General features: G+C 41.3%; 2 protein-coding genes across 4 annotated transcripts in view; one reads left to right on the forward strand and one right to left on the reverse strand.

The window, feature by feature from the left end:
* The window catches only part of MCOLN3 (mucolipin TRP cation channel 3), an 83176-nt gene that overhangs the window by 15685 nt on the left and 40098 nt on the right, over positions 1 to 27393 (forward strand). Inside the window, exons 1-4 of one of the 3 annotated variants that reach the window (XM_054038455.1) lie at positions 5315 to 5781; positions 6860 to 7093; positions 8433 to 8778; positions 12170 to 12284. The gene's annotated coding sequence lies outside the window, so the exon portion shown is untranslated. Of the gene's footprint in view, positions 1 to 5314; positions 5782 to 6859; positions 7094 to 8432; positions 8779 to 12169; positions 12285 to 27393 lie in introns of those variants that run through there. The other 2 variants (XM_054038457.1, XM_054038456.1) reach the window with 2 other exon arrangements.
* DNAI3 (dynein axonemal intermediate chain 3) overlaps positions 1 to 27393 on the reverse strand; it is a 43488-nt gene that overhangs the window by 12818 nt on the left and 3277 nt on the right. Inside the window, exons 3-14 of the mRNA XM_054038453.1 lie at positions 20915 to 21096; positions 17113 to 17217; positions 13987 to 14133; positions 12821 to 13020; positions 12138 to 12254; positions 10795 to 10985; positions 9793 to 9917; positions 9603 to 9692; positions 6130 to 6219; positions 4425 to 4553; positions 1957 to 2030; positions 776 to 923 (exon numbers count right to left, since the gene is read on the reverse strand). Coding sequence (XP_053894428.1) covers positions 776 to 923; positions 1957 to 2030; positions 4425 to 4553; positions 6130 to 6219; positions 9603 to 9692; positions 9793 to 9917; positions 10795 to 10985; positions 12138 to 12254; positions 12821 to 13020; positions 13987 to 14133; positions 17113 to 17217; positions 20915 to 21096 — 1598 coding nt within the window. The remainder of the gene's footprint in view (positions 1 to 775; positions 924 to 1956; positions 2031 to 4424; positions 4554 to 6129; positions 6220 to 9602; positions 9693 to 9792; positions 9918 to 10794; positions 10986 to 12137; positions 12255 to 12820; positions 13021 to 13986; positions 14134 to 17112; positions 17218 to 20914; positions 21097 to 27393) is intronic.

Here is a 27393-nt window from a genome sequence, read left to right on the forward strand (position 1 = left end):
AGCAGTGGTTAAAATGTGACTCAGTGGTCCAGTCTACATTGTGCTTTTCCCCCTAAAATTTCTCACTGTTGCCACTTCAATGTCAGCTCCACTGGTGGTAGCCCCAGTGGCCACTTGTGTTTTAACAAACATGTCTCTAGACCTGCTCTGACCAGAAGAGACAACCTGCTGGTAAAAATGCTCATATACATTACTACTTCCACTGTAGCCTGCGTTTATTCAGAAATTCTTAGATCATTTTAAAGTTCTTGTAAGCTAAGTTTGGAAAGTATTTGTTCTATTCTGTTGATGTTATAGGGATAAAATGTGGTCTTCCCCTACACGAATCACAACAAAATTAAAAGGAAAATCACAATACTGTGAACATTTACATGGTAAGTTTTGGGGTGAGGGGGTGGAGAGTGAGCCTGTATACACTCACCCCACAGCAGTGACTCCTATCCTGCAGGTCTGAACCTGGCTCCCCAATCCGGGCATTGTGACCTAGTGCACAGGGTCACAGTGCCACTCAGGTTTGACCAGTGGGATTAGGGTTGGGGTACTGGGGCAGAGGGTGCTTCTGCAGGTGGTTGGTGCCCTGTTGGCAGGGCAAAGAGGCAGCAGAGCGAAGGGATTGAGGTATATTGTCTCTGAAGAGGTAGAACTGCATTTTCATACCTTTCCCCCTAAAACCATGACTTTTTTTTTTTTACTAAATTTAGCATGACTGCACTGTGATTTTTTTTATTTAAAAATGCCATGACAACTCTGCAAGATTATACATTATATACAGTACCTTAATGAGAGGTCTCCAGGAGAGATCCAGATGTTTAAAAGTAGTCGGCACATCAGGGGGAGCCTCGATAGCCTTCTCATCTTTTGCCTTCTCAGTTGAATTCTGGATAGTAGTTTTGGGGGCTCGAAGATCCCAAAATAATAAGGAGCTCCACAAAACCAGAAATTGTAGATTATTGCTCTTCGTATGCTTAAAAATCATTTTAACTTTTCCATAAGCTTTTGCATAATATTTGTTTTTTATCTTCTATCTTCAAAATTAGTATAGGAATAGATGCAAGAGTTTGGGGAACAGAGAAATGGAGAACTAATTTATAGCTACTTTTGTTACTCCACATTTTGTCCTCACTCTGTTTTTAATCATATACTGTAGCTAAATAAGCATCATACAGTTTGTTTAAGAAAACTACATACTCAGTGGATGAAATGCACTCCCTTGCATAGAGCCTAATTACTTGGTCTGGGAATGAGTCTGCTGTGGAGGCCCACCACCCATAGCTGCTATTCCAGCCTCTGGGTTGGAATTGCATCCACAGCCCTGCCAGCCAGTTGAGGAATATAAGAAATGTTAGACTGGGTCAGACTCAAGGTCCATTTAGTCCAGCATCCTGTCTCTGACAGTGGCCCGTAGTGGATGCTTCCTGAATGAAATGAGTTGTACTGGCAAAAGGACTATGTGCAGGTCTAACTGCATCTACACGAGGGCTTTTGCCAGTTTAGAAATGTCATTTAAAAACCCACACTAATTGACGTCACTATTTGAGCAAAAGTTTCCCGTGTAGACATGGCCTTAGGTTATTTAGCAGCCTTCTGTGCATAAATGCAGTTCTGTTGCCTTCCAGGACAAGCTACGTGGGGCCAGCCCAGACACTTTTTCTGTGGCACAGAGCAAGCATGAAAGCACCTCTGTAAGGCTGTCCAGCTAGTTGACCCCACACACTGCCCTTATGTGGGGCTTAAGTGACGTGGTGGTCTGTATGCTGACCCTCTGCAACAGGATGAATTTCATCTATTCCAGTCAGCTTTGTAGGAATTCAGAACTTGGTCAGTTACACCATGGAATATATGCTGAAACATTTAGCAGAGAGACGGAATAAGGTGTATTTAGAAGGATTTTCAAAGGAATTCAGGAGATGTTTTGTGACTGTTGGTGCCTATGAAAACATTTGTAGAATGCATTACCAATCAGGAGAGCAGGTTACAAGCTGCACACAAACTCCAGTTCTGTTTTCAAAAGCAATGCCCATTCTGTTAACCTAAAATAATAATAATAATTAATAATATAGGGAGATGGGGATGACAAATGGCAACAAATTATTATCAACAAAGCTACTTCTCCACCGCCTCTACAACAGGCTTTAAGAAAGAGAACCTCTCACTGTTGGCTGTACAAATACCCTGGTACAGCTGTGCAAGTCAGGGCTCACTAGCCCATTGATATGAAAATGAAATAAACATGTTTTACCAAAACAAACCTACTTCAAGCAAATCAGTAGTGCCTTGATATTCAGAAATGCCAAGCACATACAACTTGAAATGAGGTCAATGAGATCTTAAGTTTCTGGCACAACTGAAAATCAGGCCCTCAATTGTCAAATATGTGAGTACCTAATAGCCATTCTCTTGTAAATTTCATCCTGCTTAAACAAATAGCAAATCAGTGAAGAATTAATGGTAAACAACTACATAGTGAAATTGCAATTCAAAAAGTGAATATCTCAAATGATACTTATAATAATTATAAACAATTTAGCGTTTATTGGGCTGTGTATGTTTTTCCAATAACTATTTTCTCTGAACTATTTCCTCTTTTTAGATCAAAACAGAAAATCAGATTTACATTGAAACTTATTCAGAAAATAAATGGAATAGAAAACAAAGGGCTGATGAAATAAAGCATGTTATTGATTCCACTAATGTTTTCTGATCTTGTTTTCAGACCTAATTCCCAATCTCAAAAAGATGAAAATGTATGTACACAATGGCATCTTTGTCTAGAAAAAGAATTGACTACTTCCTGTTCATTGGCAAAACCTGCATTTATCAGCCACTCAGCAAAGTTGCACCCATCATTTATAAGCCAAATCCTACTAAATTTTCTCACACAAACATGGCCACTGAAGTCAAAGGGTTATTTGCATGAGTAAGGAAGGCTGGATTAGAATCCTAATGTAGCTTGTTTACTGTCTATCATGCAGTTTTGTAATACTGGATTTGCTGACCCTGTGCCACTGTAGCACTGATGCTGTAGACCAGGGATGGCCAACCTGAGCCTGAGAAGGAGCCAGAATTTACCATTGCCAGAGAGCCACAGTAACACATCAGCAGCCCCCCTGTCAGCTCCCCCCTGCCCCTAGTGTCTCCCACCTGCCAGCAGCACCACCGATCAGCACCTAACTCTCCATCCCTGCACCTCCCGCCTGCTGCGATCAGCTGTTTTGTGGTGTGCAGGAGGCTCGGAGGTTGGGGGGCAGGAGGAGGAGCAAGGGCACGGCAGACTGAGGGGAAGGGGCAGGGTCCTTGGGGGAAGGGGTGGAGTGGGGCCGGGGCCTGGGGCAGAGCCAGAGGTTGAGCAGCGAGCACTCTGTAGCACATTAGAAAGCTGGCGCCTGTAGCTCCAGCCCCGGAGTTGGCGCCTATGCAAGGAGCTGCATATTAACCTCTGAAGAGCCGCATGTGGCTCCGGAGCCAAAGGTTGGCCACCCCTGCTGTAGACATACCCTGAGTTGAACCACTGGCAAATTTGTATGTACTCTTCTGGGGAGGCCTTGTCTTTATACATGTATGTATAATACCAAGAGGGGGTTGTGGGTACTATCACAATATAATTATTAATGTGCAAATGTATCAATCTTCCTTCCAATGATGTCTGTGCATTGTCTTCTCCATGGTCTTCACTCGACTGTTAATGCAGTAGCAACTGAGTCTTAAAAACTTAGTTACAAGAAATTCTCAAGATAACATCCACTTTGGGTTGTGGGTCTGATTTTTCAGCCTGGCCTCTTTTTTGCACACCTCACTAATCCTACCACTTAGACAACAAATGATCACGTAGGGCTGACTCCTGGAAACCCTCTTTCCCTCCCACACTAACTTGAAAGGGAGCTGAATGGGCCCTTAAGATACAATGGCTGGAGCACTATGAATAGGATAGGAAGAAAATGTAGGTGCAATTTTTGTGGGTGCAACTTCTATCTAGAAAAAGGAGATCTGTTAATGAAGTCATTTCTGGCAACTAAGTTGTTTAGGTGACCTAAGAAGTTATTGCTTTAACTTCTCAGTGTCAGGCTAGGAATTCCCATAGTAGAGTTAATATGTTTTGAAATCCCATCTGTAGTTATCAAAACATCTTTAATGTAATTCTGAGTAAAGCTATAGAAATCTTATAATAAGGTCAGCTACATATCTGAATCAGCTGTAATAAAAAGTGAAAGTGGAGTACCATCCTAAAGTACAGAGAGCATGAGAGGGACCAGATTGACATTGTTTGGCATTCTGGGATGCAGTCAGAAATACTGAGCCCAAGTACTGCTGAGATTATTATAAATAATTTCATCTTGTAACACCTGATCTGCAGTTCACACACTGATTTTATTAGTGGTTTGTTAAACATATAAAGAAAAAGTAATAAAATATCAATTGAAACTCACCTCAAAATAGTCTGGCAGCCAGTGTATATCTGTTATTACTGTTTTATGGCCATATTCTATAGAAGAGACTGCACAATATCTCACAAAATGTGGTTCCTTACCACTTTGTTGTGCTTGTATAAACGTTGGCTAGAGAAGTTTTTAAAAGATACATTTTAAAAGGTATGTTTTGCAAAATACAACATTAGTTATCAAGAAAAACAAAAGGAAACTGCACATATTGTTAATGGCCCATTACAGTATTTTAGTTCAATCTAGAAACGTTTCTGGGGGTCTGATCTAAAGCCCATCAAAGTCAATGGAAAGTCTCAGTCAGCTTTGAATCAGATCCTGGCATACCATACTGTAAAAATTATGTCCACAATTGCTCCGGCCACCTCCAATATAGCATTATTTCTTCCACTGTGCTCTCAGGCCTTCCTTCTAATTACCTACTCTGTATCCTCTTTCCATTCTCATCTTCATGCCTTCTTCCATACCACACACTCTGCCTGGAATTATCTCCCTTATTCCGTGAGCCAAACCACCTTCCCTCTATCCTTTAAATCTGTCCTTTAAAACACACTTCCATATACACGTTTAGCACTGGGGAAAATTTCTGTTCTGCTTTCAGTTTATACCATCATCCAATATATTATATTGATTTGATCTATTCGGTTGTGTAGCGGGGTGGTCATCTGCTCCTGCCTTAAAAGGCTTAAAACAACCCGGGGAGAGGGCTGTGGCAGGGAAGGAAAAGCGGGGCTGAATGGGGAAAGCAGCCTCAGCTGGGGGAGCCACGCCCCAATCAGGCTGAGGCTGGCTTAATCAGGGCCCAGCTAGCCTTTATAAGAGGGCAGTGGGCCAGGAGCACAGAGAGTCTCTCTCATGTGCTAGAGAGGAAAGGGCCTGGCTGCCTGGAAGCTGAGAGGGTACCAAGACTGGAGCAGCAGGGCTGGGGGAAGGCCAGAGGAGCTGGGGAGCTCTGGCCTAGAAACGCCCCAGGCTGCAGGCCTTGTTAAAGGCCAAAGAAGGTATTTGGGGTTGCAGAGGGCAGGCAGAGGCAACAGGTCCAAAACCCCCCTTGCCTATGATGAGTGGCTTTTACACTGCAGTCTGCCCCAGTGAGCAGGGGCTAGATGGTGACTGGCAGTAGCCCAAGACTGAGGCGAGGTGGGGATAGAGGGTGGGGGTTCCCTGGAGAGGGGAGACCCAGATTTGTGGGGGTACTGCCAGGAGGCAGTACCCTGGCCTGAAAGGGGCACCAGGATCCAGAAGGGACTCGGGCCCAGCATCAAAGGGGACACCAGCCTGCAGAGGGTGCTCTGGAGGCTGGAAATGCTAATTCCCTGGATGACCAGCAGGAGGCGCCGCACTGGTGAGTCCCGGCCCGTGACAGGTAGCTTCCTGGGGGGTAGGGCTGAATACACTGTTGGTGCTCAATAAATAACAATGCCCTATTGTATCTCTGGTCTGTGTCAATTACAGTAATATTATTTATCTGGGTTGATGATGTAGATATGAGATTTTGATAAAGATTTATTTTGTTGCCTTGTGTATCGGAATGCAAACAGACTAGTTAGTACTTCATTGCCAGGCTGATATTTCCTTCATTTTAAGCCTGCATTCCCTTTCCCATATTTATTTCCTAACTTCCTCTCATTTTCCCTTTTTTTATTCACAGCAGGTCATACTCCAGCACTAAATACAGAACTCAAGTACTAACCATATTAACAGCGGTGTTCTTGCTTCCACCAGCACCAGTTTTAGCATTCTGCAGCTTTTCTTCATACTCAGAAATGTCCCACAGTACAACCTATGAGGAGAAATGAACGTCCTTACCAAGAATTTTTTCTGTTTAAACGATAGATTAAAACAGATTTCTGAACTGTAATATGAGCACTGTTTGAAAGTAGAAGGAGGAAGTCTACTTACGATGCCAGAACTGGAGGGTGGTGGGTTTTTTTAAGATATTGCCTCTGCAGACGCTCACTGTAGCAGTCTGGTGCAACAGACTGCAAATCCTAGAACCATCTGAGTCCGTTAACAATTAGCTGGTCTGTGCAGCCTGTCACGCTGATCAAGCATTTCTAAGTGTCACCTTTAAAGTGATTGCTGAGGTTGTGGACTGAAAAACTGCTTCTATGCCATCACATCCTCAGGACTCAATAAAGGATTAGACATTTCTATGGATGATGAGAATGTTTACAGACAGGATAAAACATTTATATGGGATATAAACGTTAATGTTTCATAAACCAACATTAACTAATGCAAGTTGGGAATAAAACTTCCCCTGTCCATAAAAATATCTAATCCTCTTCTGAATTGTTTTAATTTCCTGGGGTCAGTAATCTCTTGTGGCTCCACAAGTTAATTATGTGTTGTGTAAAGAAAGTATTTCTTTTATAACAGTTTAAATGCATTTCCTCTCAATTTCATTATCCTGCACTTAGGACAGAAGAATCCCATGCACTGCTACAGCCTGGGGACCGACTGGCTAAGCAGCATTTCAGCAGAAAAGGACCTGGGGATTACAGTGGACGAGAATACAGAATGGGAAAAGACTGTCTAGGAAGGAGTACGGCAGAAAGGGATCTAGGGGTTATAGTGGACCACAAGCTAAATATGAGTCAACAGTGTGATGCTGTTGCAAAAAAAGCAAACATGATTCTGGGATGCATTAACAGGTGTGTTGTGAGCAAGACACGAGAAGTCATTCTTCCGCTCTACTCTGCTCTGGTTAGGCCTCAGCTGGAGTATTGTGTCCAGTTCTGGGCGCCGCATTTTAAAAAAGATGTGGAGAAATTGGAAAGGGTCCAAAGAAGAGCAACAAGAATGATTAAAGGTCTTGAGAACATGACCTATGAAGGAAGGCTGAAAGAACTGGGTTTGTTTAGTTTGGAAAAGAGAAGACTGAGAGGGGACATGATAGCAGTTTTCAGGTATCTAAAAGGGTGTCATAAGGAGGAGGGAGAGAACTTGTTCACCTTAGCCTCTAAGGATAGAACCAGAAACAATGGGTTTAAACTGCAGCAAGGGAGGTCTAGGTTGGACATTAGGAAAAAGTTCCTAACTGTCAGGGTGGTTAAACACTGGAACAAATTGCCTAGGGAGGTTGTGGAATCTCCGTCTCTGGAGATATTTAAGAGTAGGTTAGATAAATGTCTATCAGGGATGGTCTAGACAGTATTTGGTCCTGCCATGCGGGCAGGGGACTGGACTCGATGACCTCTCGAGGTCCCTTCCAGTCCTATAATCTATGAATCTATAAGCTGGATATGAGTCAACAGTGTGTCCTTGTTGCCAAGAAGGCTAACGGCATATTGGGCTGCATTAGTAGGAGCACTGCCAGCAGATCGAGGGAAGTGATTATTCACCTCTATTCAGCACTGGTGAGGCCACATCTGGAGTATTGTGTCCAGTTTTGGGCCCCCCACTACAGAAAGGATGTGGACCAGTTGGAGAGTCCAGTGGAGGGCAACAAAAATGATTAGGGGGATGGGGCACATGACTTACGAGAAAAGGCTGAGGGAACTGGTCTGCAGAAAAGAAGAGTGAGGGGGGATTTGATAGCAGCCTTCAACTACCTGAAGGGGGATTCCAAAGAGGATGGAGCTAGGCTGTTCTCCGTGGTGGCAGATGACAGAACAAGAAGCAATAGTCTCAAGTTGCAATGGGGGAGGTCTAGACTGGATATTAGGAAAAACTATTTCACTAGGTGGGTGGTGAAGCACTGGAATGGGTTACCTAGGGAGGTGGTGAAATCTCCATCCTTAGAGGTTTTCAAGGCCCAGCTTGACAAAGCCCTGGCTGGGATGATTTAGTTGGGATTGGTCCTGATTTGAGCAGGGAGTTGGACTAGATGACCTCCCGAGGTCTCTTCCAACCCTAATCTTCTATGATTCTCCGTCTCTTTGTTTTTGTATTATGGGAGAGGATAAATGAGGTGCCCAGCTGTATCTTTTGTACCATTTATCATTTTATATATCCTCTATCATGTTCATATTTTATTGATTTCCCCTCTAGAACCAAAAAAGGAGGAGAACTCTAAAGATGCGAAGCATTCGTATTCTAAAGCCACAATGAAGTACAAGCAGGGACGTGGATCTGGACATGGCCTGGTGCAACTGGTAACAGGCATTCGGGTACTCTTGGTCCAAGGAAAGGCCTACCGTTCTGCCATATTGGAGATGAAGGATAAAGGCAGCATAGCCCACCTAAAGACAAGCATCTACTGAAACCATGAAGCAGTTATGATCACAGACTCTCACAAGACCAAAACGTCTTTACATATTCTCCCTTCCTTTGATGTATCTGGTGCTGTCCCCTGGCAGACAGGATACTGCACTAGACAGACATCCGATCAAGCATGGTAATTTCTATGTTTTTTTTTCTATGAACTGCTATCAATGGATGAAAATGCTCAGTTTCTGGAACCAAGAGGCCTGGATGGGTCTACAGCTTTCAGTTAGCTTAGCCACTTAGATACTAGAAGTGGACATTTTTAGTTAACCCAATCCCTTTAGTGGTTCTGGGACATGAAGAATACTATGAAATACTCCTAAGAGTGGCAATGTGCCAAGGCAATTCTGTGGAGGAAAAACTTAAGATACTCATTCTGATACATTTTGCTGTTTTGTTAAGTAATTTATTAAAGAAAAAAAATGAGTCAATGAGGATCACTGTCTAAACAGTTGTCCACAGCATTATTCGGTGTGGAATACTCTCTTGTGCTGTCAGACCTCCCTCACAAGGGGGATTTAGATCCAGACAGAGGTAGGGAGCCACTAGGAATGTGGTTCCTTAGGAAATTGAAAAGGAACAGGGGAGTAGGAAGTAAAGTGCAGGCAAAGGGGTTTCCTTGTATATACTTCATTATCCATGGGTTAAGAGACTTCATTGTCCATACCTGCACAATAAAGGTACAAACCCTGTTTCACTACCACAAGGGGAGCTGAACCTGGGAACTTATCCCCCAAGTGGTATGATTTGGCCATGTGTATTTTGACTGTGCGTCACTAGTTTATACAAACTACCAAGTTTGCTGCCATACTGCATTTTCCATTTGTTCAAGAACACTGAATATTCACTATTTAGTGCACATACACTAATGTAATAAATTAAAATTCAAAAATGAAGATTGACTAGAACAATCAATATAGAAAATAATAGAACTAAGAAGAAAGGAGCCAACACCTGTCCATTCCTGCAGCCTCCAGCAATGATATTGGGATCAGATGGACAGAATTCAAAGCAGTAGACCTCTTCAGGGCACTCCAGCATTAACTAGAAAAAATAATAATCAATTGAGAAATACAGCCATGTTGGAAAGATTGTTCCTTTGTTGTCTGAATGCTTTGAATATTTTAAAATCCCGTTTAAATACCTGAGGGTGAATAGGGTCAGAGAAACTCCAAAAAAGAATTGGTGACTTCTGCAACAACAGTTTACCAGATTGGGTAATGCGTTCTTCATAAGAAAGCCGCTCTGTTACTGACACTGCTATAATCCCTGATCGAGGGGAAAACAAACAACTTCATCGTTGATAAAGGGAAAATTTTAGCACTTCTACAAAAAAAAAAAAATGCCATGCCCACTTCAAGTGTTAATGGCTCTGTTAATTATTGCTTTATAGGTGACCTGTAAAGAGAAAAAATTGGCTATGTCTCCTTTTTATATACATAGCCAATTTTTTTCCCCACTGTAGGTCACCTTTAAAGCAATAATTTTAGTTAATGAATGATTAGGCACCTTAAAAATGAGTGATGGAAGCCCAAGACCAGAATATAACTCAATATTTTTGCTAAGAGTCGTTAAATTCTAATCTCAAAACTGGAATAACATGACAGACATGGTTATGCTCTTGGGCACCCATTAAGAAACCAATTCCTTTGTCATTATACTTAAAAAGAAGGCAGTTTTCCTTTGCATCCTGCAGTGTTGGCTATTCAATGGAATGTGTGGAGCCGCAATAGCCCAAAGGAAACATTGGGAAGCATTCAGAATAACTACTGGTGCTCCCTGCACTCAGGTGGAGCCACATAGGCAAGTGGTGAGGAGAAGTTGAAAGAGAAGCAGGGCCCCATGGAGCAGTGTGTGCTTCTGGGAGAGTATGAGAAAGAAATTAGGCCCAGCACAATTACAGTCCCTTTAAATGGATCTCACAAGGGGAAAATTTCCTTCCTATGTATTCTCTACTATACACTTGCACAAGAAATCATCTGGCCTACAACATTACCTCTTTGAATTCTACACAATATCTGTCCATATCCCACTTTATCTCAAATCAGTGGTTTCCACATTTAAAAGCCAATAAAACCTTTATCAATTTAAACTTTAAAGCTCTCAAACTATTTCAGGCATGAACTATATATTTTATAAGCATTACCATAAATGGTTGGGTGCCAGCAAACACAGCTAACTGTTCTATGCTTCAGATAGTGCAGGTCTGTAAAGGATTGGTATTCCTTAAGATAAGCATCTGATTTGCCACCAAAGGCACTTTCATCTTCTGCTAATGCTTTCCAGTCATCAAAAAAGGCATTCATAATTTCATTTTGCTGCAATGCTATTTCCACTCTGTGTTATGAAAATAATAGTTAACATTTTCAAAAATGTCAGATGTGATTATTCAATGGGATAATTACCCATTAATTCAATAAAGAGACATCTTTCATTTAAAAATTATGATCACATCTCCCACAGTGGTATGCACAATGGTTACCCAGTGCTGGTAACTACTCTCAAGAGAGCCCTTCACATTCAAATACACTTAATAAAAAATAGACATACTGTGCTATCATTTCACTTGTGTGTGCTCAGATAGATTTGATTTCAGTGGGCTTAGATTAGGCTCTTGAAGTTTACTACCCAACCCTGGAGCCCCAATGATTTCAGTGGACTCCTCAAGTGAGTAAGAACTGTAGGACTGGGCCCTCATAGTTTACAGTTCCTCCTTCTACTTACTCCAGCAGAGGAGTCAGGGCCACATTCTCGGGTGGTATAAACAGATGTAGCTCCCTGACTTTAATAGAGCTACGTCCATTTACACCAGCTGGCCCACAATTTTTTGTTTACCCATGAAAATGTCATGAACTGTATTACTTGTTCCCATGTAAATGAATGTGATGTCACAAACCTATTACCGTATCAAGTAAGAAGAAAAATAGGCTAGGAAGATGCAGAATATAGAAACATAGGGACTGCACTACTTGGACCAGACCACTGGTTCATCTAGAGCAGTATTCTGTCTCTGACAGTAGCCAATGTCTGATGCTTCAGAGGAAGGTGTTAGTCACATTACTGGACGGGTATGCAATAGCATTACTATGATGGAAGTACTTCAATAATTAGCAAAAGTAACAGTGTAGAGCAGTGGTGGGCAATCTGTGGCCACAGGTTGCCCATCACTGGTGTAGAGTATGGAAAAACACATGAAATGAGTGAGACATATACTTTAAAAACTTTCCTACTGACAGACACTTTGAACCATCTGAAATTTAATTGTGGCTTAACAGTTGACTAACTTTTTAGAAATTTGAAACCACCTTCCACAAAGCACAACATCAGAAGAGCATGGCTTGGGAATGCATGCATCAGAGAATTCCGTTTTTTGTCTTGATTTTAAAACTAACAGTTATAAACCTGAGTATATCGTGACACCTATTGTATAGTTGTGTGTACTGTTTTACTGAAGGTAAACTTTAATGCATATTATTGCAACATTTTTACCTTAAAAACACTGAGATGATAAATTCTTTCAGATCCTCAGATGACAAACACCGCTCTTTTTCTTCATCTGAGAACTCTCTAGGGAAGTATTGTGTGGCTGCATTTCTTGGATAGATCCTAAGCAAGTTGGAACAAATTTTAACACAGGTAAGTTTGAAAGATTTTTTTTTTTTTAAAGAAGCCTTATGAAGTACAAAAAATGGAAAGCTAACTACACCTTTACCCTGATATAACGCGACCTGATATAACACGAATTCGGATATAACGTGGTAAAGCAGTGCTCCGGGGGGCGGGGCTGCACACTCCAGCGGATCAAAGCAAGTTCGATATAACGCGGTTTCACCTATAACACGGTAAGATTTTTTGGCTCCCGAGGACAGTGTTATATCGAGGTAGAGGTATATGTTAATTTTTGCTAATGTTGGTAAGATGATTTGGGTTGATCCGACTTCGGAAGTGAGGGAGAACTTAGCTGCACAGTATTTGAAAAGGTGCTCTCAGAGGACCTGATTCTGCTCTCACACTAGATTTACAACTGTGTAACCCCATTGACTCCAATGAGTTATTCCTGGTTTACATTACTGTTAGTGAGCTCAGAATCAGGACATAAATTAATAAATAATAATGAAGGGATGGTTTCCCTTTATAATTACTAAAAACTGGTAAATCCATTTCACACTTACCACTTTGTTTGAGTACTCATTTCCCTTACTTTTGGAACAACTTGTGCACCAACATCTTTTTCAAGTTTCATAATGCTGAAATTTTTATCCTGATAGGATGTACATTCAATGTAGCCATCTTTCACACTTGAAGCATTTCTATCAGTAAATTTGACCTTTGAACCAAACTCTCTTCGCACTCGAGAAATCATATATTTAATCTGCAATACACCCAAAATAAGAGATGTTCTGAAATAACCACAGGAAAACTATTCTTGAAAGTCAAGTCCTTTGAAAGTGAGATTCAGAGATCTGCAAGGTCACTTCTGGTGGTCACTTGTTCACAAACATTTATAGATTTTGAAATTCTGTACCCCTCTCATGAGCCCAAATCACCAATAAGTGTATGTCATCATATATTTTTATCTTTCCAAACGGTACAGGACTTCTGAATATTTTTTAAATTACTCCTAGCACTGAAAGGGCTAATCCTGTTACTCTGAGATATCAAAATTGTCCCTTTGCCCAAGTAAGTACCTCACTTCTCTCTGGATGAAATTTACCCTGCTCTGAGAGCCACCACAAAGCCTATATGCAACTTAAGCCCAATGTTATATCAGACAGCAGATTCCAGAACAAATGGAAGAGAATACTGCATCCCATTTAAACTACATGGAGAATTTGGACTTCCCAGAGGTTAATGGGAGTTTTTCCATTGACTTGTTTGGAGCAGGATTGGGATCTTAAGTAAGTAACAAATAATTACAATTATCTAAATTGTAATTATTTGGCAAAGATATCAAAACTACCACCTCAAACCTTACAAATGGTGATGGGGATGCTTAATGTCCACAAGTGGCCATGACTTCTGTTTTACATCTCCAGCAGCAGAGTGCCTTCATTACAGGCAGGGCACTGGATCATGTATGGACTTAAATGGAAAAGGAAAACATCAGAATCTCTTCCTACAGCACTTTCAGTTTTTCTTAGAGGTCTAGCTAGTTCCAACTCTCCTTTGCTGTGGTATCTGACAAGATCACAGACAAAACTGGGATGACCACAAGAATTTCAGGCATACCTCTAAATTTTCTGCCTTCTGTTCATTTAAAGAATTTCTTTAATTTTCTTTTATCAGAGAATTTGTGTGAGAATATGACTTTGATTGAATGACATCTATAATTTCTGACCTTTCTAACAGATTCATTAACTGATTCTTCTTCAATTTCCTTTTCACTGCCAAGGGAGACCCAAGGTTTGCGGACAGGAGGCTTATAAAAGTATTCCTCTGTCGTTCCTTCTTTAGTCTCTCCCTCTTCTTCAACTGCCTCTGGAGGCTATAAGACAAAGTAATTGCAAATAATTTATTTATAGTTTTTCATATATAAACATAAATATCTTATTTAAATGTAGATAAAAAATTCAGTGTTGCCAATTCTTATTCACACAAATAGTCTCAATGTAGTCAATCCGGCTACTCACAGGAGTAAGGATTTGGAGGATTAGGCCCTGTCCTTTTAGCAATGAATTTTCCAATAAATACTGAACAGACACTGTCAATTTGAAAGGAAGTCAGTATTTAAAAAGGAATTTAAAGTAGTTTCATGTACTCCACCTGCTCCTGAGTCCCTTGTAACTAGCTAACAGAATGTTGGAAATCATTAGGAAAGGGATAGATAATAAGACAGAAAATATCATATTGCCTCTATATAAATCCATGGTATGCCCACATCTTGAATACTGTGTGCAGATGTGGTTGCCTTTCTCAAAAAAGATGTATTGGAATTGGAAAAGGTACAGAAAAGAGCAACAAAAATGATTAGGGGGATGGAACAGATTCCATATGAGGAGAGATTAATAAGACTGGAACTGTGCATCTTGGAAAAGAGACAACTAAGGGGCAATATGATAGAGATCTATTAAATCATGAGTGGTGTGGAGAAAATAAATAAGCAAGTGTCATTTACTCCTTTTCATAACACAAGAACTAGGGGTCCATCAAATGAAATTAACAGGCAGCAGGTTTAAAACAAACAAAAGGAAGTATTTCTTCACACAACGCACAGTCAACATGTGCAACTCTTACCCAGAGGATGTTGTGAAGGCCAAGGCTATAACAGGGTTCAAAAAATAACTAGATAAATTCATGGAGGATACGTCCATCAATGGCTATTAGCCAGGATGGGCAGGAATGGTGTCCCTAGCCTCTGTTTGCCAGAAGCTGGTAATGGGCAACAGGGTATGAATCACTTGATGATACCTTTCAGAGTGGTAGCCGTGTTAGTCTGCATCAGCAAGAAGAACGAGGAGTACTTGTGGCACCTTAGAGACTAACAAATTTATTTGAGCATAAGCTTCCATGAGCTAAAACTCACTTCATCGGATGCATGCAGTGGAAAATACAGTAGGAAGATATATATACACAGAGGACATGAAAAAATGGGTGTTGCCATACTGACTATAACAAGGGTAATTAGTTAAGGTGGGCTATTATCAGCAGGAGAAAAACAAACCTTTGTAGTGATAATCAGGATGGCCCATTTCCAACAGTTGACAAGAAGGTGTGAGTAACAGTAGGGGGGGAAATTAGCATGGGGAAATAAGTTTTACTTTGTGTAAAGACCCATCCACTCCCTGTTCTGATACCTGTTCTGTTAATTCCCTCTAAAGCACCTGGCACTGGCCACTGTTGGAAGACAGGATACTGGGGTAGATGGACCTTTGGTCTGACACAGTATGGCTGTTCTTATGTACAATCACTATTTTATTTTCTATTAAAATGCTTTTTTCCCCTCCCCTGCTGCTGTGTGACAGACACACAGGAACAAAAGGAGAAAATGACTAAGGCCCTCAACCTGCAGTGTACTGCACTTGGAAGGTCACAGGGGTCCATACAGTGGTGCTCCAGTGCATTGCAGAATTGAGACCTAACTAATTAAGGTTCCAGTCCTGCAAACACTTAAGCATGTTAATAACCTCAGGCAAATAAACAGGCCTACTGAAATCATGTGTACAAATATTTGCAAAAGCAGAGTCTAAATGACTATATAAAAATGTTTGCAATGAAAATAAGCAGTTTTCTCTAATCTTTCAGTTATAATAATTTTATGTGCTCCTTGTAACAACAGTAGGGAAAAAAATCAAAACCAAATGTGACTTTCAATTACAAGGTTAATGTTTTCCTTTAATGTTTTGCATTCAAAAATATATTTTCTAAGTACAATTTGTTGATATTCTTCCTTTAAAGAGTCTTTAGATCATTAATTATAATCTCTTACTGAAATGTGTCTAATCTGGAAAACTAGAGATTTTGCATGTGTGATTACCAGTTTTATGAGAAATGGTAATCTTGACATCAATCAAGTCAATGCCAAAAATCCCATTGACAATGGAGTTGGGATTTCACCCAAACTCTTTTTCAGTATAAATTATAGGTATATTTTGCACGTTAAGACTAACTTAAAGTGTAAAATTCTTGCAATTAGAGTGCTTTATTTATAAGTGTGTTCAATACAGATCTTCTTTTCATGTCATTGAAGAAGATCTGTATCAATGACATAAAAAGAAGAATCAGACTAGCCACTATTGCATTCCTAAAACTCTGTAAGATCTGGAAGGCTAAGTCATTTCAATAAAAATTAAAAGCAGTGTATATGAGACAATTGTACTGATATTGCAGTATGGATCGGAATGTTGATGTATGAGGAAAGCTGATGAACATAGGAGATTGACTGTAGAAATGAACTAGCAGAGGGGAATACTGAGAGATTCAAGACTGCAGAAAATAAAAAATTACGTGCTAAGAACATGGCTAGGGCAAGAAATAATGCTGTTACAGAAGAGCCAAGAAAGACAACTATAATGGTTTGAACATGAGTCAAGAATGGACCCAGATAGGATGCCAAATGAGGTGATATGTACCAGAGTGCAAGCATCTAGAAAGCAAGGAAAACTGAGGATGTATTGGATAAACACAGTGATGAATGAGGCTGTGAAGCTGATACAAAGTGATGGAAAAACTTCATTCGGCCCCTTTGTTGCTGGTGAGCTGATGGATGGGAATCAAAGAGAAAGAGAAGAAGAGACAATACAGATAGGGTGACCAGATGTCCCATTTTATAGGGACAATCCTGATATTTGGGGCTTTTTCTTATATAGACTCATATTCCCCCCTACCCTCTGTCCCAATTTTTCACACTTGCTGTCTGGTCACCCTAAATACAGATCTCAAAGTGTGTGTGTGTGTGTGTGACTGTAGCACTGTGAGTTATTTTAAGTATGTGGAATAATGTGAAGGTGTGTTTGGATTTTCTTACATTTAAAAAGCTTTCCTTGGCCTCTTCAGTTGCAACAAGATAAAAGTTCTGTCCATATTTGAACTCTGTATCTAAAACTATCAGAAGTTCTTCCCCTGGATATTCCTGCATGAATAAGAACAGAAAGGTTTCATGCATTCAACTTCCAATTACAACTGATATATTAATCTAAGATCTGTAAAATTGTGAATTAGATATTTAAGTAATCAATACGAGAAAACACAATCCCGAAGAAAAAATAATTCTTAAATTCAAAGAACTGTAGCTATTTAGTGGAAAGTAGAAAGCAAGTAATGTACAAAAAAAAGCTTGATCCTATGCTCATCTTCGACCATGGGATGGTGTTCCAAGAAGGAGTGCTAGGCAGAGACGGGCTCCACCTAACGAAGAGAGGGAAGAGCATCTTCGCCAGCAGGCTGGCTAACCTAGTGAGGAGGGCTTTAAACTAGGTTCACCGGGGGAAGGAGACCAAAGCCCTGAGGTAAGTGGGGAAATGGGATCCTGGGAGGAAGCACAAGCAGGAGAGCGCAACAGGGGAGGACTCCTGTCTCATGCTGAGAAAGAGGGACGATCGTTGAGTTATCTTAAGTGCCTATACACAAATGCAAGAAGCCTGGGAAACAAGCAGGGAGAACTGGAAGTCCTGGCACAGTCAGGGAACTATGATGTGATTGGAATAACAGAGACTTGGTGGGATAACTCACATGACTGGAGTACTGTCATGGATGGATATAAACTGTTCAGGAAGGACAGGCAGGGCAGAAAAGGTGGGGGAGTTGCGTTGTATGTAAGAGAGGAGTATGACTGCTCAGAGCTCCGGTATGATACTGCAGAAAAACCTGAGAGTCTCTGGATAAAGTTGAGAAGTGTGAGCAACAAGGGTGATGTCGTGGTTGGAGTCTGCTATAGACCACCAGACCAGGGGGACAAGGTGGACGAGGCTTTCTTCTGGCAACTAGCAGAAGTTGCTAGATCACAGGCCCTGGTTCTCATGGGAGACTTTAATCACCCTGATATCTGCTGGGAGAGCAATACAGCGGTGCACAGGCAATCCAGGAAATTTTTGGAAAGTGTAGGGGACAATTTCCTGGTGCAAGTGCTGGAGGAACCAACTAGGGGCAAAGCTTTTCTTGACCTGCTGCTCACAAACAGGGAAGAACTAGTAGGGGAAGCAAAAGTGGATGGGAACCTGGGAGGCAGTGACCATGAGATGGTCGAGTTCAGGATCCTGACACAAGGAAGAAAGGAGAGCAGCAGAATACGGACCCTGGACTTCAGAAAAGCAGACTTTGACTCCCTCAGGGAACAGATGGGCAGGATCCCCTGGGAGAATAACATGAAGGGCAAAGGGGTCCAGGAGAGCTGGCTGTATTTTAAAGAATCCTTATTGAGGTTGCAGGAACAAACCATCCCGATGTGTAGAAAGAATAGTAAATATGGCAGGCGACCAGCTTGGCTAAACAGTGAAATCCTTGCTGATCTTAAACGCAAAAAAGAGGCTTATAAGGAGTGGAAGATTGGACAAATGACCAGGGAGGAGTATAAAAATATTGCTCAGGCGTGCAGGAGTGAAATCAGGAAGGCCAAATCACACTTGGAGTTGCAGTTAGCAAGAGATGTTAAGAGTAACAAGAAGGGTTTCTTCAGGTATGTTAGCAACAAGAAGAAAATCAAGGAAAGTGTGGGCCCCTTACTGAATGAGGGAGGCAACCTAGTGACCGAGGATGTGGAAAAAGCTAATGTACTCAATGATTTTTTTGCCTCTGTCTTCACGCACAAGGTCAGCTCCCAGATTGCTGCACTGGGCAGTACAGCATGGGGAGAAGGTGGCCAACCCTCTGTGGAGAAAGAAGTGGTTCGGGACTATTTAGAAAAACTGGACGTGCACAAGTCCATGGGGCCGGATGCGCTGCATCCGAGGGTGCTAAAGGAGTTGGCGGGTGAGATTGCAGAGCCATTAGCCATTATTTTTGAAAACTCATGGCGATCGGGGGAGGTCCCAGATGACTGGAAAAAGGCTAATGTAGTGCCCATCTTTAAAAAAGGGAAGAAGGAGGATCCGGGGAACTACAGGCCAGTCAGCCTCACCTCAGTCCCTGGAAAAATCATGGAGCAGGTCCTCAAGGAATCAATTATGAAACATTTAGAGGAGAGGAAAGTGATCAGGAACAGTCAGCATGGATTCACGAAGGGGAAGTCGTGCCTGACTAACCTAATTGCCTTCTATGATGAGATAACTGGCTCTGTGGATGAGGGGAAAGCAGTGGATGTGTTATTTCTTGACTTTAGCAAAGCTTTTGATACTGTCTCCCACAGTATTCTTGCCACCAAGTTAAAGAAGTATGGGCTGGATGAATGGACTGTAAGGTGGATAGAAAGCTGGCTAGATCGTCGGGCTCAACGGGTAGTGATCAATGGCTCCATGTCTAGTTGGCAGCCGGTTTCAAGTGGAGTGCCCCAAGGGTCGGTCCTGGGGCCGGTTTTGTTTAATATCTTTATTAATGATCTGGAGGATGGTGTGGACTGCACTCTCAGCAAGTTTGCAGATGACACTAAACTAGGAGGCGTGGTAGATACACTAGAGGGTAGGGATCGGATACAGAGGGACCTAGACAAATTAGAGGATTGGGCAGAAAAAAACCTGATGAGGTTCAACAAGGACAAGTGCAGAGTCCTGCACTTAGGACGGAAGAATCCCATGCACTGCTACAGACTAGGGACCGAATGGCTAGGTAGCAGTTCTGCTGAAAAGGACCTAGGGGTCACAGTGGACGAGAAGCTGGATATGAGTCAACAGTGTGCTCTTGTTGCCAAGAAGGCTAACGGCATTTTGGGCTGTATAAGTAGGGGCATTGCCAGCAGATCGAGGAACGTGATCGTTCCCCTTTATTCGACATTGGTGAGGCCTCATCTGGAATACTGTGTCCAGTTTTGGTCCCCACACTACAAGAAGGATGTGGAAAAATTGGAAAGAGTCCAGCGGAGGGCAACAAAAATGATTAGGGGTCTGGAGCACATGACTTATGAGGAGAGGCTGAGAGAACTGGGATTGTTTAGTCTCCAGAAGAGAAGAATGAGGGGGGATTTGATAGCAGCCTTCAACTACCTGAAGGGGGGTTCCAAAGAGGATGGAGCTCGGCTGTTCTCAGTGGTGGCAGATGACAGAACAAGGAGCAATGGTCTCAAGTTGCAGTGGGGGAGGTCCAGGTTGGATATCAGGAAAAACTATTTCACTAGGAGGGTGGTGAAACACTGGAATGCGTTACCTAGGGAGGTGGTGGAGTCTCCTTCCTTGGAGGTTTTTAAGGCCCGGCTTGACAAAGCCCTGGCTGGGATGATTTAGCTGGGAATTGGTCCTGCTTTGAGCAGGGGGTTGGACTAGATGACCTCTTGAGGTCCCTTCCAACTCTGATATTCTATGATTCTATGATTCTATGATTCTAAGTCAATGGCAAATTTATCATTAACTTTAGTGGTGGATGATCAGGGTCAGAATTTGTAAAAATTTACAAGTACAGAGGGCTGTTTTGCCCTCACATGTGTGTGTACAATTCTCATTGACTTCAATGAAAATTGCAAGGACATATCCAGAGGCATAACTAGACTTATTTCTATTTTGTATTATACTATTTATTCCCTTTTACATTTCTTTTTAAGGCTTATATATGAATATGAAAAATTGTAATGAAAATACGTTTTCCTAGAGTATTCACAGATGGACAGATGAGGATGGGCCTTACCACTGAAAGTACATGGTATGAGGGTTTTAAGTTTTAAAGTTAGAAAAAAAGGGGTTACGTACTAGGACTATTTTTTTGACTGGGTGGAAATCGGAGACTGCAGCTCTTGTCTTCATATCCTGAATTATGTCCTCTTTTTTCAGAAGTTTGTAAGGTTTTTCTTCTGTGATATCTTCATTAATTCGACAATTTAAAATTTCCTGTGTCTTTTCAGTGAAAACTAATGGAAAGATCTCTGGGTGGCCTAGAAAAAGTAAGGCAAAGTTGGAGGGTGAACAAAAATTGTGTTTTCCTTGAAAGGTTGACAGTGTAGGAGATCTGTCGTTAACAGTTCTAAATCTTTCTTACTGCTAGTAATACGACATCTTTGAACCGCTGTACTTATAGTTTTTGGTACATTTGGCGGCATAGATTGTAAATTCAATATGGAAAGATAACATTGTCTTCATGTTGTAAAAGTCAGCACCTAACACATTTTGCATAATCAATATACGTTATTTAAAATAAAATCTTTCAAGAAAACAGAAGAATGAATTCACAATCATCCTATGCTAAGGCAGAAGTATTGTGCTAGGAGTTGGCTGTGTGGATGGCAAAGAAACATTTATTTGCTGCTAATCTAGCATTCACAAAATAACGATCAGCTGATTTCTTTAAGGTGGTGGATAGCCTGGTAAATCTAAGTTATGTTTATTCTTTGGCTGAAGAGAATCCTTCCTGGAGTGTGGAAATCTTGCATCACTGTGGATAAAATTTACAGTATTCAGACCAAAACATCTGCATCTATAAAATCACAGTAATATATAGAGGGGACAAATGTTCAGTGTTTTCTGCTTGAGTTTTGTGCAGTGTTGCTCAGTAATATGCTGGGGAAACTTCATTCCACAACCTGCACTTTAGTCTTATTCCTAGCTAGTGACAGCCAGTAGGGAAATACTGGTCCCTTGCTAGAGGAGATGGCCAATGCAATCTTGAAGAGAACAGAGGACCAAGTGCTCTTAAGGAAGCACGTGTATATCCTCTGATCAAAATCCAGCTCTAGATGCTGATAATCTGTAATTAGTGACTGTATCTAATTGTTAATGTTTGTTTGAGATTATGGAAAAGGTTGCAGCAAGACAACTCAGAGTCTTGATGCCTCTGACTTCCTAAACCCTTGTTATTCTGGGCTTTGCCTATTATATTTACATTGGTCAATGGCCTTCAGGCAGTGGATAAGGACAGGGTGTCCATATTGATATTGTCAAATTTGCCAGCAGTCTTTGCTACAGTTAATTATGAGGTTTTGTTAACTCACGTGAAGACCAAACTGGGTTTAGACAGAGCTGCCCTGTGCTAGCTTCGTGCACCCACTGTTAGGCAATTGCTCTTCCCTCACATGGGGTGGCACAGGCTTCCTCTCTGTCACCTCATATATCTTGTTCAATGTGCATGAGGCCATTAGGAGGGTTAGTGAAGAGGCATGGACTGAAATGCTTTCAATATACTAATGATTTCCAGCTCTATGGCCTTGATGGAGTAAAGTCCGAGTCTAGCCCTATTCAGGACAGCAATTAAGCCAATGCTTAACTTTAAGCACAGGTTTATGGACTGTCCTGAACAGGGATGCTTTTCTAAATCAGGACCCTCATCTCCATTTCATCCTGTCTAGGGTGCAGTTGAATCTATTTCTCAGTTACTGGGTGAGACTGAAGCATGAATAAGAGCAAACTGATTGAGACTCAAACCAGATAAAACTGAGGTGGCAATGGCTGGCCCACGGAGACAACCAGATCATATAACAAAGATTATATCTGACCCTTTGATTGAGAGTATGTATCCATCATTTGTTACTAAAGTGTGACTCTTGTCAGGTTCCTATCTGCTTTTAGATAATCAAAGAACATTGACTAGAACTCTGACTGTGTCTTCAAAGCCAGCCTTGGCACTATAATCTATGCCTTTGTCATTTCTAGATAGGATGACTGTTGTAAGTTCTATATGGGTTGGGGCTACACCTTACATCCATTCAAAAGCTGAAGCTAATATAGAATATGGTGGATCCACTTGTTAAGTGATGTAGCTCACCATGAGTATGTGACACCAGGGGTGCCTCCAGAAATTGACATGGTATGCACCAGTAATCCCTGTGGAGCCATCCGCACTGCTGCCACTGGCCCCAGCATCTAGCCCACCAAGTCTGCATCATGCTCAGCTCCCACCTTCCAGCCCGGCCCACCAGGTGCAGTGTCATTCCCCATCCTTGAGAGGGAGAGGACACAGGCTTCTGGAAGTGGGACAAGGCTGGACAGGCCCCTGGGGGGAGCTCTGGTATAGGAGCCAGCCCCATGGAAGCAGCAAGAAGGAGCAGCACTGGCTGGCCCACTGCCCAGTGTGCTCACTCTGATTTGGCCCCCTGACCCTGTGTGCCAATCGCTCAGTTTTGGCCTCATCACTCCACATGTCATGAGGGAGGGCCAGAGGGGCCAAATCTGCTACTCCTTGCTGCTGCCAATGATATGCAAGGGCACTGTTGTGTGACACTGGTGCTTCCTGAATTGCATTGTCTGCTTGTTGGCTTTGGATGGAATGTAAATAGTTGGTTATAACCTATAAAGGCCTAATTGGTTTGAGCCTTGCCTATTTGAGAGACTTACTTTTTCCCCTTGCAATACTGCCATAGTTGCAGACTACAAAGGCATTCAAGCTGGATCTTTGCTAGCTTATTAGAATGGGACTGTTGAGAGGACATTCTTCGTAGAAGACCCCTAAGCTTTGATCTGAAATAGTTCGCATCTGCTGACCTTGAGGGTAAGCTGTAAAATGCTTCTTTTCAACTGGCTGCTTAGAGAATGGAGGTTTTTGGGGACCTGAAGGGCCAGGTGGGTTTTGTTATGTTCTCAGCGGCTGGGTTTTTTTTGTGTGAAATCTGCTGGTGTTTCAGAGTTTTTCTATTTCCTGTTCTTATAAGGTATATTTTGTCAGGATATCTAGAGCCTGGAGCAAGCATCTTTTTGTCTATTTTAAGCTGAAGTAGATAAATCTAAAATGGAGTATTGATCAGCTTGGTAAACATGCTTTGAGAAGTCAATTCAAACCTAATCCTTTTAGAATTGACAAAACAATAAATCCTTTTTAATCTCTATCATCCAGGAAGCTAAATTTCCCAATAGGCCTATCATTTAATAGGTAATATTTGATAAATCCCACATTTATCCTTTAAACCCTTTCACTGCAGGTCCTCCACTGTATCTGCTCTGCTGCAGTCATCCACTGAAATCAATGGAATACTAAGCCATTCCTAGTATACTCTGCAATATTAAAGATGTGTTCTACCTGGACTTCCTGGCTATTACACAACATTGTGCAGTATGCATACAATACACACACGACACACACAATTCCTGTGTCTATTTGCTTCACAAGTGCTAATTAACATTTCACTCTTTCCTTTTCTGTATCGCTTAGATTTTAAGGACTTATATTTGCGTGAGCTTCCAAGAGTCTCTGTGTTCTCCCTGTCAGGCACCTTATTCCAATGACCCCAGCTCCCCACCTTTGGGATGAGGAGGCCAGGCCATGAACCCTTCTTTGGCCTAGCATTTTGGCTATAGGAGTCAACTACGAAGAAACGACTTGAGGCGTTTACTCCTTCTAAAGAATCAAGCATGTTGTTCTGCAGCACTCCCAGCCCCTGCTGCCCCAGGGAGTGAAGGAGGTGGTCAGGACACAGACCTGGAACCCTAGTACACAGCTGCAATGCTACAGATACAGCCAAGATTTCAATATGTCATGGCTGACAGGCCCAGGAAATTACGTTTCCTCTTGCAAAGCACCTCTCTGAGAAAGAAAATTACCACCCGTTCAGCATGAGGACTGCAACAGTAAAAGCTCCCCAGTTGCTCTGCTGGGGAACTTTCCAACTAACAACATCATAGATAGGCACGTGCATGTCATGTCTTCCCTGCCGTCCCCTTGCCAGCTCTGTTCCTGTGAGCCAACAGGAGAAAACTCCAGATCTCTGTAGTGCACCGATAAGAGGATTTTCATTCATTTTAATCTCCAATTGGCTCAAGAGAATGGAATGGACTGGGGGAGCAGAGGGACAGTACAACATACATGTGTATCAGTCCTCGAGATTTGTTGCATGGGGTGTCCAGGACTGATGCCCAGGGTGCATCTAACTGGACTGGTTCCCAGAGGAAAATAATATAACTTTCCTATCCCTACCCATAATATTTTTGGAATCCCCTTATTGTGAAATTATCAGAAAGGAGGAGAAGATTCCCCCCATCTGACAGAAGAGTAAAAGGAAACCCAAGCAATTAGTCATATAATTCTCTTTGTATCAAAAGGTCCTAATAGAGAATAATGGTGATTTTCAAATAGCTCATATAAAAAATTATTTCATATAATAAAACAGCTGTACTGCACTCCAGTGGTAGCAGATGATTAAAAAAATGCTTGAACAAGCTGCATAGTATCTTTTCCTTCAATGTTAACATAAAAACATTTTCTTAACCTGATGCAGTTTCAGTGTCACATGGAACATAATGAATGTCCATTTAAAATTAATGAAAACTACTCTAGATGGAACACTAGGGAATATACTGTGGCAACTGTCCTGCATCAGCAGAGCAGGCTAGATGGCCTAAAATGTCTTTTTGACCACTTATTTCTATGAGACTAAATTAAAAGCAATAACCAGAATAATAGGTTATATCATAACATCTATTTTCCTGAAGGATTCCAGTACAAATCATAATACAAAACTAAGAGCTGATCCTGAAATTCTTCCTCATATCAATAATTTTGCCAGATGATGCTTTTCTGAGTAAAAGTTTTTAGCATCAAGTCAACATTTTTCAATTAAAAGCTCTTCTAACTAGTGTCTTCCTATATGGCTGTAATATATACTATATATAATATGTACTTCCTATATACTGAAATATAAATAATAAATGAAATAATGTATCACAGACACATAAAATGGGTCATGACGGTAAACAGATACTGTCAGCATGACTTTGGGATGGTGACATTACTCATGAGTAGTAAAGGTACAGATAAATTATGCAGGTCAACCCCAGTGAGGTTTTTACCCACGAAAGCTTATGCCCAAATAAATCTGTTAGTCTTTAAGATGCCATCAGACTCCTTGTTGTTTTAGCGAGTGCCAATGAAACCTTTCTATTACCACACACCACAAATGTTGTACCATTTGTTTGGAATTACCTTGTATTTGTAGTGGTGGACTTTTAGAAGAGTCTTAGTTTTGGGGACATTGGTTCCTGTTTGTTTATTATACTATTACAATGTTTGTGCCCTGTGCCCACAGTTCACACTTTAACCTGCTACCACTATCCTCAGAGGCCAAAAATCCCTAAAGAGCAAAGGGAATTTTGCTAGTTTTATGCTAAGGAGCTAAGAACCAGGAATGAGACTCCCACAGAGATAGTATCTTTAGAGAATAGGATCTTTTGCATTTCCAAATACTATAATTCTATATAAACGAACAGTCATACGGATATCAATTTTTTCTTCTATTGTTCGCCACTAGGCGGAGCTACGATCCTTATTTGTTTCTCTTGATGACTTTCCAGGAACATCATAAACATAACATTGATATCAGCTGAAAGACTAGGCATATTCTGTCTTTATTAAAAGCAGAGACAACTTACCCCAGCTTAGGTGAAACTTCTAAGACCATGTAATTTTACCCCCATCCATCAGCAAATAGTACTGAATAATATGCTACTCGGGGGAAAAGAGTGATTTATGCCTTTTTTTATAAAATCCTCTGGTGAGGAGTATATTCTAATTTGCCACAGATCTCTCAGGTGTGCAACTGCTTTTAGCAATGAAAGCTGTGCCAGTAAATGCCAATACATCCAACTGAGAATGTAACCTATTGAGCTTGACCAGGTAGTCTTTTATCAGGCAATTGAGGTCAAAAACTGCAAAATCTGTCCAAAAGAATGCATAACAAGAGGGTTCTAGAAAAGTGTGAAAAATCCTACAATATTTAAGACGTGAATATATCTAGACTTAACTTATTAAAAACAAAAATTGCACTCATCTTACTCAATATCCAAGGGTAAAAATATCCACTAAGGAAGAAGTGGTTGACGTGAATTCTTTTAGAAGTTTTTAAATGGCAATTGGAATTTCTGTACCTAATTCTGCACGCCACTCCCTTGCTGAAACTGGCTCCTACTTGTGGTGCTGGTAATGGTAGACCCCCAGTGAAATGGACTGTAAATCAGTTTCCAATCAGATTTAAGAATGGTTCAACAACAATTAAAGGAAATCTAAATATTTTGTTTAAACATTAAAGTTTTTCTTTTGACTGCAGGTAATTTACAATAATATCATCTGGTAAATACACTTCACCTCCCCTTGACAACCACTGCTCTCTTCAGCACAAGCTGTTGTCTCCTCTTTTCAACTCCTGATAACACAGGCTCCTAGGTTGGGAAAGCTATTCCTATCCGACACTCCACACCAAGCTGCCTGCTGATCAGACAGCTGTACCTTACTAGTTAGTTCAGGAGGATGTAGT

Source organism: Malaclemys terrapin, chromosome 8, assembly GCF_027887155.1.
Source record: "Malaclemys terrapin pileata isolate rMalTer1 chromosome 8, rMalTer1.hap1, whole genome shotgun sequence".
In the NCBI taxonomy this organism is placed as follows: domain Eukaryota; kingdom Metazoa; phylum Chordata; order Testudines; family Emydidae; genus Malaclemys; species Malaclemys terrapin.